The 10,177-nt window shown below is 38.1% G+C and overlaps 1 protein-coding gene across 1 annotated transcript; it reads right to left on the reverse strand.

Moving 5' to 3' along the window:
• Positions 1–6,898: 6,898 nt before the first annotated feature.
• Positions 6,899–8,924, reverse strand: KIF2B (kinesin family member 2B; the record flags this gene model as incomplete). Its single annotated transcript, XM_081272780.1, is given in 2 exon segments — positions 6,899–6,919; positions 6,921–8,924. Coding segments are annotated over 2 exon segments (2,025 nt in total).
• Positions 8,925–10,177: the final 1,253 nt, after the last annotated feature.

The following is a 10,177-nucleotide window of genomic DNA, read 5'->3' on the forward strand; positions in this document are numbered from 1 at the left end:
TCTTTGAAGATAATACCCTGCACTCTGAATAACAGACAATTTTTTTCTTAAGCAGCACATGTTAGAAACTATTTCTGCTGTTAAAATGATATTTTACATCTGTGATAAAATGGCGGTAAAAAAATCATTCATTTATTCATTTAACCAGCACATAAATATTTATCTAGAGCTCCTACAGTTTTATTATGTAGATTGTTAAAAACAATTTTACTGAATAAAATATAATGGACTAATAGTATAAAAATCTCTGTATCACACATTAATTGTGGGAAGGAAAATTTTCAACTATGAAATCTTAAGATTGGTATTTTAAAGGCAAATTTTGTTAATTGTAAACTCATGCAGCACTTTAAGTCTGTCCACCACAGGAAAGGAGAAAATCTACTTTAATTAATAGATAAGCATAGCTTATAATTAGCATGTCAAGTTCCTGTGTGTAAATGGATGTTTTCAAAGTACTAAAAGTATTTATTTTTCTCAGTTTAGGAGCTCTGACATTTTCCCTACAATCTTGTTAAAGTGTTAATTTACTTTACAATCCTCCTTTTTAACTTCAGGGCATCTGTGCAAACTGTCAACAGTTCTCTTTTAGTGGACTCCAATTAATTTATTTTCAGAGTTTTTTCATTTACATAATATTTTCCTGAATTCATGTAAAATTTTTGATGCATGTTTTCACATCATTTCAAGGAAAAAATATATATATATTCCAGAAAAAAACTTAAAAGTCAGTAACAATTTCTTTACTGAAATAAATATTTTAAGTTGTGGTCTACAGATGTGGATGTAAGAATTGAATTCTTAGAAAAATATATATAACTATAAATGCATATGTATATATACATATACTTATACACAATTCTTATATATTTGTGTGTGTATGTGTGTGTATAACCTATACACTCAATCAAAACTAGGTTCTATACAATTCTTCTGAAAGAAGTTATACAAGTTCTCCTGAAAAAGTTTAAAAATGTAGGTGAAATGCTCTCAGAACTTTTTTTCATTTCTCAATTTCTAAACAAGCAAAAGACAAACAAATACTATGTTGAGAAAAGCCTCTAATAACTAACAAATATCTCTTGGGTGGCAAATTATGCATATATATGTGCCCATTATACTATTTTGGTCAATGATGGTAGTTCCCATGAGATTATAACAGAACTAAAAAATTCCTCTTGCCTACTGACATCTTAGCCATCAGCATGCCTTAGTCCACGTGAATCCAGTGTTTGGGTGATGCTGATGTAACACAGCAACTGTGTTGCCAGTTACATAACTGTAGAGCTTGTACAAGTGCATAATCCTTGATAATAAATAACTATGCTGCTGATTGAGGTATTTAATACATTACAATTACTATTGCTATTTCAGAGTCTATTTCTATTTATAAAACAATGTTAGCTGTTAAGAGAGCCTCAGGCAGGACCTTCAGGGGGTATTTCATAAGGCATCCTTACTGAGACAACAGCTCCCAGTGTTTTATTGATATTCCAACTGGGGCAAGATGTGAAGGTGGACCACAGCAATATTGATAATCTTGATCCTGGGTAGATTTCAGCTAATGTATGTTTGTGTTGTATTTTTTAACCTAACATTTTAAAGAGTAAAATATAAAACAAACAAAAATTTAAAATGGTAAAAAAAGCTTAACTAAGGATATGAAGAAATAAAATATTTTTGTACAGTTGTGCAATGTGTTTGTGTTTTAAATAAGTGTTATAAAAAAGCTTGAATCAAAGTGTAAAATATGATATATCAAGAACTATGTAATGTTTTGAACAACCAATAAAAAAAGTACAAACATGAAGTTAAGAAACTACAAAAAAAAAAGGTGAAAAAAATTAAAAAATCACAAAGAGAAAAGCTATAGGAAGCTAAGGTTAATTACTGCAGAATTCTTTTTGTAAATTTATTGTAGCCAAAATGCACAGAGTTTGTAAATTCTGCAGCAGTGGACAGTAGCGTCCTAAGCCTGAACATTTGTTTACCATTCATTCATTGACTGCACCTGCCCCTGCCTCGAGCAGTTTCCAGTTCTACAAGCTCCATTCATGGTGAATCCAATCCAGGTGTTTCATTTTAAAGTCTCTTAGGCATATAGTTACTGTATGTTTTCTATGCTTAGATACACAAATATTTATCATCATGATAGAATTACCTACAGTATTCTATACAATAATGTACTGAACACATTTCTAGGGGGCAATAGGCTATAATATCATATAGCATGAGTCTGAAGTAAGTTATTTCATTGAGGCATATGTAAGTACACTCTACAATGTTGACGCCATTATAAATGAACCATGCATTTCTCAGAATGAATTCCCATTGCTAAGCAATACATTACTCTCATCAACATGGTTCTATAGTCTCTGTACCCAGCAATGGTTACTATTAATTACGATGAGACTATGTTGTTCTCCCTTAAAATGTTTCACCCTAATATCATAATAATAGAAGTGACAAAACTTAGATAAGTGTTAGGGTCTGTAAACAAGTCAAGATGGCGCCTGGCATTCTACCAGAGGGAGTGGTTTGTGAAGTAACTCCAGTGAGCCATTAAGTGTGGAGATTCCTTATTGGTTGACTGCTCTATCTAGTTTATGTAAATTAAGATAAGCTGTGTGTAATGTATATATACCCCTCCTGTCCTACAATAAACGGCTCCCACTCCTGCTGTATCAATGTACACAAGTTGCTCATCACACCCCGGTTATTTTGCTGCAGCCAGACTTTGGCAGATAAGCTTTAAAAACATTGAATAATTTTAATGAAAGGCATGTAAGATCTCAAACATACAACTATAAAAGATTAATGGGAGAACTGAACAAAGGACTAAAGAGAAATTAACAAAGGACTAAATTAACTAATTAACAAAGGACTAAAGGCATATACCATTTGTATGAGTTGGAGGACTCAAAATGTAAAGATGTCATTTTGTGTGTGTGTGTGTGTGTGTGTGAGAGAGAGAGAGAGAGAGAGAGAGAGAGAGAGAGAGGAGAGAGAGACAGACCAGGGATCAAAACCCAAGATCTCACACATGCTAAGCAGGCACTCTGCCACTAAACTACATATCCTGTTCCAAACTGTCATTTCTGACCAAATTAATTTATTGACTCAACATCATCCAGAGTACCAGTAGTAGTGTGTGTACATGTGTGTGAATGCACACATGTGTGTATGAAAACTGAAAAGTTGATTCCAATATTTTGTTAGTAATGTAAAAATATAGAGAATGACAGAGGTGAAGAAAAAAGTCAATGATAGCTTTCCACTCCTGAAAAGAAACACCTGAGATAAATCAACTTAGGAGGAGGAAAGGTTTATTCTGCTAATGGTTTCAGAGTTTCAGTCCATGGTCACTAGGCCCGATTGCCTCCCGGCCTGTGGCCAGAGAGTCCGTGGCCAAGAGGATGTAGTGGAGGAAGCCATCCATCACAGCTGGAGAGTGAGATGAGAGAAAGGGGTGAGGGTTCTGAGTCTCACTGCTCCTTTCACAGTGAACACCCAATGACCGACTTTTTACTGGGCTCCATCTTTTAGAGGATCCATATCTCCCACAAACTAGGGACAAAGCTTTCCACACACATGGATCTTTGGGGGACACTTATTAATAAAACAACATGATCTTATACTAACAGGTATCAAAACCTATAATAAAGAAATAAAATAGATGTGGTTTTGATGCACAGACATAGTAAGTAAGAGTAGCATCTTTATGGTCATCTGATCAACAATGGTGATATACTGCATTGCAGTGTCAAATAAGGTACTGGATGAATAATTGCCTGGTTCACTTGAGGATCTACATTAAATACAAAAATAACTTTTTTAAACTTCATGGGACACTCAAAAAAAACAAAACAGAATAAAACAAACAACAACAACAACAACAAAAAAAAAAACAATTCCAGCTTTTAGAAGATAACAATGAAGAACAAATTCATGATTTGGGGTAGACAGAAATTTCTTAAAAGGGTCTAACCATTTTAAAAAATTAATAAACTGAATTTCATTAAGTATGTAAATTTTCAATCAAAAGAGTAGAAAGGCAATTCAGGACCTGAGAGAAAATAGGTTCAATCTATATATCTGAAAAACTTATTTCCAAAACACTTGTAATGAATAAAAGATAATGTTTGAAACATCAGTAAGCATATGTAAAGATGTTCAATATAATTCTTACCAGAAAAGTTGAAAACATAATGATAAATCTTTCCACATACATTGAAACACATAATGTTTTTTTAAAAATTAAAATGATATTAGTAGGTGTAGGCCAACTTGAGGAACTAGAAATTATTTCAAAATGAAACATCACTACTCCTTCTGATGGTACAAAGTTGTTACAAATCCTTTGGAAAATTCCTTGGCATAATATATGATGCTGAAAATAAAAGGGACTGCACATCTAAGAATACTTAATTGTAAATGCATAAATGTTCACAGTATCATTATTACTAAATGCTGAAAATAAATTATCTATCAAAAATCCAGTTTATAATTACTGTGGGCTAACCAATTGTGCCATTAGAGCTCCAAATAAAATTTAATTTATAAAATGGAATATTCATATGGTGGAATACTACAGAACAATGTAAAGGTCAGATCAAAAATGGTTTTGGTTGAAAGCAGCAAGTCAGGGATCTAAGTGTATCTAGCATGTAACTCCACTCATACGAAAAAAAAATGATTTTTCATCAGATGAGTCATTAACTTGGACATAGCAAATGATGACTGAAATGAAGCAAGAACAAGGCTTCTGAGATGCTGGTTATGTTCTGTATCTTCTGTGTATATTCATAATGTAGGTATCTTCTCTTTTTAAACATTTACTGAATTGTATGAGCTATATGTGCACTTCATGTTATGCTCTAGTCAAACACTTTGTTTACAGTAAAAAATATCAATATCACAATGTTGAAACTACTAGTAGGCTACACAAATTTGTGTGGCAGAAGGGTTAGGGTGATGGAGATAACTAGGACAAGTTCAATGGTAAGAATAGCATCAGTTATTGTCATAAATGATGAGAGGGAAGGAGAGAGAAAACAAAACTGTTGAAGTAGGTACTGAATTGTCCTGCTTCATATAGAAAGAAAGAAACTCAGAGGGATTAAATTACTTGACTAAAATTACAGACATCTATATAATGAGACAGGCATGGAAACCTAGGCCACATTCATTTTTTTCATTACATATAATCATAAATAAGATTTTTTAAAAATCTCATATTGATAGAAAGATCAACTTCTGCTAAATATTATGCTGTATCTTTTAATAATCTATACTTTCACCCACATAGATGAAGCAGCAGAGGGGAAAATATTTGGAGACCAAAATACTAATTACTAAAGACCAGATGTTCATGTTGATCCTTGACTGTTTTACACTGATAGCTCTTGATAGGACATTACTGTTCTACACTGTGATCAAGTTATGTGTCAGGTGTCCACAGTGCCAATGGGATCTTTGCAGTTTAGAGGCAAAAATTTGAAAGAAATGTGCTGCCTTATACCTGGCTACAATTAGTAAGTGATTTGGAGACTACTTTTATTCTGTGTAACTAAATTTCCTTCATCTGCTAAACGCTTTCTTTGCAAATCATTTCACTTTAAAAATAAGTTTTAAAAGAGTGTGGAAATGATAGATTTGAAGGCAAAAGACCTTTTTGGGGGTTGTTAACAATGTTTCATAAATATTTGCTGATTCATCGACTAATCATTTGCTATGTGTATTAGTGTATTCATTATCTTGACATTTGCATATCAGATTAGCATTCTTTTTTTTTAAATTACAAACTTTAGTGATCTCTAAATCAGGAAAAATTACTACATATCTAATTGACCTCAAGCATTAAAGTTTCTTATATTTCTTTTGAGGCCTTTGTGGGGTTATGGAATATGTTTCACTTTATGTAGGAACTTTTCTATCATTTATTTTTTTCCTGCTCCCAAAAGGCTTTTTATGTGTAAAGAATGTGGTAAAGAGTATAAGAGAAAAAACTGCTTAAAGATACCACATTTAAATTTAAATAAAATCCCTTACTTATGCAAAACTATCCTCCTCTCTATCTCCCTCTCTCTTTCTCTCTCTTCCTCTTTCTTTCTCTCCCTCTCTTTAAACTCTTCCAGAGAGCACATTTGCAATTTCAACTCAAAGACCAAAAAAAAAAAAAAAATTTTTTTTTTCCCCTCTCCATTCTAGGCTGTCAATGATAGGTACAGAGAAAATTTCTCTTTCCTTCTCCTCCTAGTGACTGGATCTTGGAAACCATTTGAATCTACCCAACAATGCAACAGAGAAAGACTCATAAGTAAGTATCATTGGCTTTACTCAGTTGTGTAGCCCCTTGGTGTGTTTCCAGGTGAATCCCTTTCATTTACAGGATTTTTGCTTTTCTACCTGAAAATTTATGGTATTTGATTTCATCAAAGCTGGTTTCTTCTACAGCAGGGTTTCTCAACCTTGATATTATTGATAGTTTCAAACAAAAACATAATTATTTGTCACGGGAGGCTGCCCCATACAGCATGAAATCTTTGGCAGTGACTCTGGTCCTCTACTCACTCTGTGCCAGTGTCCCTACTCCCCTCCCCCCTAGTTGTGACAGTGGAAATGTTTCCAGACATTGCCTATTGTCCCAGGGTTGGGGAGGGGGGCAAAACCATTCCCAGTTGAGAACTGATGTCCTACAGAATGAAAGCAGCAAAATTTAAAAAAAAAAAAAAAAAGAAGAAGATAGACCTTAATTCTGACGAGCATATCTGAAGATGTTCTAAGCTCTCCAGGAGGATCTTTATGCTAGATAATTTGAACAGATTTGCCTGTATAAGAGAGGTAGAAACTGCAGCACTGTAGCCATCATTTCAGTCCTGATCGCTTGCCTTTGGCTTCATTCTACCTTGCTCTTGGTTTTGGAGGTCAACTCTTAATAATTTCAGTTTCGTTTGGATCTCAGTCAGAATACCAATTTTCTCCTCCAAAATGGACAATGACTGGGCAATGCAAAAGTCAACATCATAGTTCACGCCATTAGCTGTCTCCTGGATGCTCTCCCACCACGAACTAGAATCCTTCCATGTAGTCACTGCCTCCCTTATTAATGGCGTGGCTAGTGTGGCAATCGCTTCACTCCGTTTCTCCTCCTCACTCGGTATACACGATATTTTAACAAGCTCTTCCCTCTGAAGGGATATTTCTGAATTTCTAATGTGCTTTTCAAACATGGGCGGTGTCTCGTGTTTAATGGGAGTCAGGCATTGGTGGTAAGGCCTTACATCTAGGGCTAATTCTTTCACTCTGTTTGCATATCTTAAAGTGTTGAGGGTGTTTTCACAAGAGGTCATCCCTGGTGAGATGGTAGCGATCATGCAAGTGGAAGAGTTCTGGCCTATGAAGGAGTCCCGGAGCACCTGCGTGAGTTTGCTGGCTCTGAAAGGGGTGTGAGGTTTGTTCTGACCCAAAGCCCTGATGCATTCTTTGAGGGCCAGGAGACTCTTGTTAATCTCCGCCCCTTCCAGCTGCCTCTTGCGATTGGCCTTGGCGGTGTCTGCTCCCCTCTCGTTCCCAGCTAAATCAACCAGAGAGAACTTGCCATGCAGTTTCCCTCTTGACTTCAAGATGATCTGGAATACCGCGTGGCTCCTGGATGAGTGGGCATTGACAGACGTTTGTCCCGAAGTGCGACAGCTGTTTCCCAGTTCCACCAGGTTCAGCACGTCCTCCACGGAGCCCACCTCTTTCTCCTGCAGTCCGACGACTTGCATTTGCTGATTGCCATCCTCAAGGACTTGGAGCTTCCTCTTCCAGTTCAACAAGTCATATACTTTGCCACCATAAATCTCAAAAAAAGTCCCATAGACTTTGAGATCCAGATTCTCGTAAGTGGAGTTTTTGAGTAAGAGAAAGACGTCTTGCGCTACCAAGGCGTAAATACCTTTAGAACAATCTTGAGATGTTCCAGAAAAGGCTCCGCCCATGGTGTGCGTTTTCCCACTGCCCGTTTGTCCATAGGCAAAGCAGGTGGCCATGCCCTTGCGGAAGATAGACTCCACCAATGGCTGGGCAGTGAACTGGTACACTAACTCATTGGAGGCCTTGTCATCAAAAGCATGGTCGAAACAGAAGGTCTGGTTCTCCAGGTAGCGGGTGAGGTCCACCTTCTGCTTGGACTCGTGCACCATGACTACATTGTCAGAGGGGATGGTGATGATATCCAGGTCCTTCATGGTGGTCTCTCGCTGATTAAGAGGCCTCTTCCTCACGCAGACACAGATCCGGTGATCTTCCAGGGGCTCCATGATGGACATCTTGCTTTTGTCCAGGTGTCTGCGGCACTCTTCGATCATGCGCATGATCTCGAAGTTTGGGTTTCCTGTGTTGACGTTGAGGGCGCGTCTGGCTCGGATCTCCAACTGCAGGCGCCTGCGATTTTCCCTCTGCTTTTGCAATTTCTCGATTTCCCGAAGGCAAGGAGACTTTTTCCGCTTCATCAGACAAGGGCTGGCGGGGACCCCCAGGACCGAGCTGTCCCCTGAGGGTGTTTCATTTTTCTGGGGGGCAACCACGATCCACCTTGGGGATGTATGCTGATCTCCAATGGCCTTGGAGGGTACTAGGGACAGTGAGGGCAAGGGCCTAGGCAACGTGGTGCTATGTTCTGCAGAGGCCAGAGCTGGATTCAGCAGGAATATGGACTCTAGATCGATCTTCTTGCCTTTCTTGACTCCTTTCTCAATCCACTCAACTGTGACCCAAGATTTTTCTCTGTTGATCTCTGTGACTACAGCAAGATGGATCCTCTTGTCACTGCGCTGGATCGCCAGGCAGATGCCCACTTGGATGTCTCTGAAGTGCGACTTCAAGGCTTTCAGGGGTGAAAGGCGTGGGGCAAGAGGGAGGCAGAACTGGCTTGCCATGGTGAATGATGGAGGTATTAGGGCTCCCTTCCAAGGGTCTTTGGGGTTGGAGCAAGGGGCCCTGAACCCAAGCCAGCCTGAAGCATCCAGAGCACTGAACACAGGCGCGGTATGCCCCAATCCTTTGTGAGCATACAGCACCAGGGCTCAGACCTAAGCCACTCACGTCACAAAGGGATGGGGGGACGAGGCACCAGATCACCGGTCCACCACGTGATAGGCGGGCGGAAGAAATCACACTCATTGGCATTAGGGAGGCACAAAGGCCAGGTAGAGAGTTTGGTTGTCTGCCAGTGAGGGATAATGGATTGAAGAAGGATGTGGGACATCTTCTAAATCCTCGCGAGCAAATGCAGAGCACCCAGGAGTCATGGCAATTAAGCGGTGGAAAAGTTCTATGGACTTTTTTGGAAAACGGAAAAGTTCTATGGGTTTTTGGAAATGTCCTTTTTTTCCCCCTGGAAGTATTGACCTACAATCTCAAAGCCCTGTGTTTTAGTTTAAGAATTGCTATGAAATTCCCTTTAGCACCAGCTCTCCAGTGATCATTGTGAACAAAGGAAGGCCAAGAAGTTTGCAGATCTTCGGCTTCAAAACTGGAAATTCAACAGGATCCTCCAGACACCTCCTTCAATGCACCATTTTTATTTTCCCATCCCTTTCCATACTAGTTTAACAGTCAAAATTTAAAGTTATTCCAGTTTAATGGGTTCTCTTATTACAAAATCCGAATGACTTGAATTTAGCAGGTCCTTGTGGTAATTTGCTACCAAAGGCACGTGAAACTTCCTTTGGTATAGCATCTAGGTTTGCAAACACAAAATGTTTATCACATTCTGAGTGGCTGTGACAGCTATAAAGTGAGTTTTTGTTGTTCTGCAGTCACCACCATATTTGAGATTAGTTCAGTAATTAACCATTCCAAACTCTTTCAGTAATTACATTTCTGGCCTCATTATCCATAACTTGAGGAGAAAAGGGAGACATTGATGGAAAATGATAATTCATCTTATTCCTCCTCTCCAGGCTAAAGTGTGTGTGTGTGTGTGTGTGTGTGTGTGTGTGTTTGTGTGCATGCATAGAAGTTAATAAAAGTGGGATGGAGAGGATAGGAGGGAAGCTTAGATCATCAGAACAAAAATGTCCTATATGATGTTTAAAAAAAGAGACATTGTCATTCAGCTAAACCAACATGAAGATAAAAGTGATTCCTTAGTTTCACCTCTCTCTCCAACCATTCACACACCATTTTG

Source organism: Spermophilus citellus (assembly GCF_964194105.1).
Source record: "Spermophilus citellus genome assembly, chromosome: 17".
NCBI lineage: Eukaryota > Metazoa > Chordata > Mammalia > Rodentia > Sciuridae > Spermophilus > Spermophilus citellus.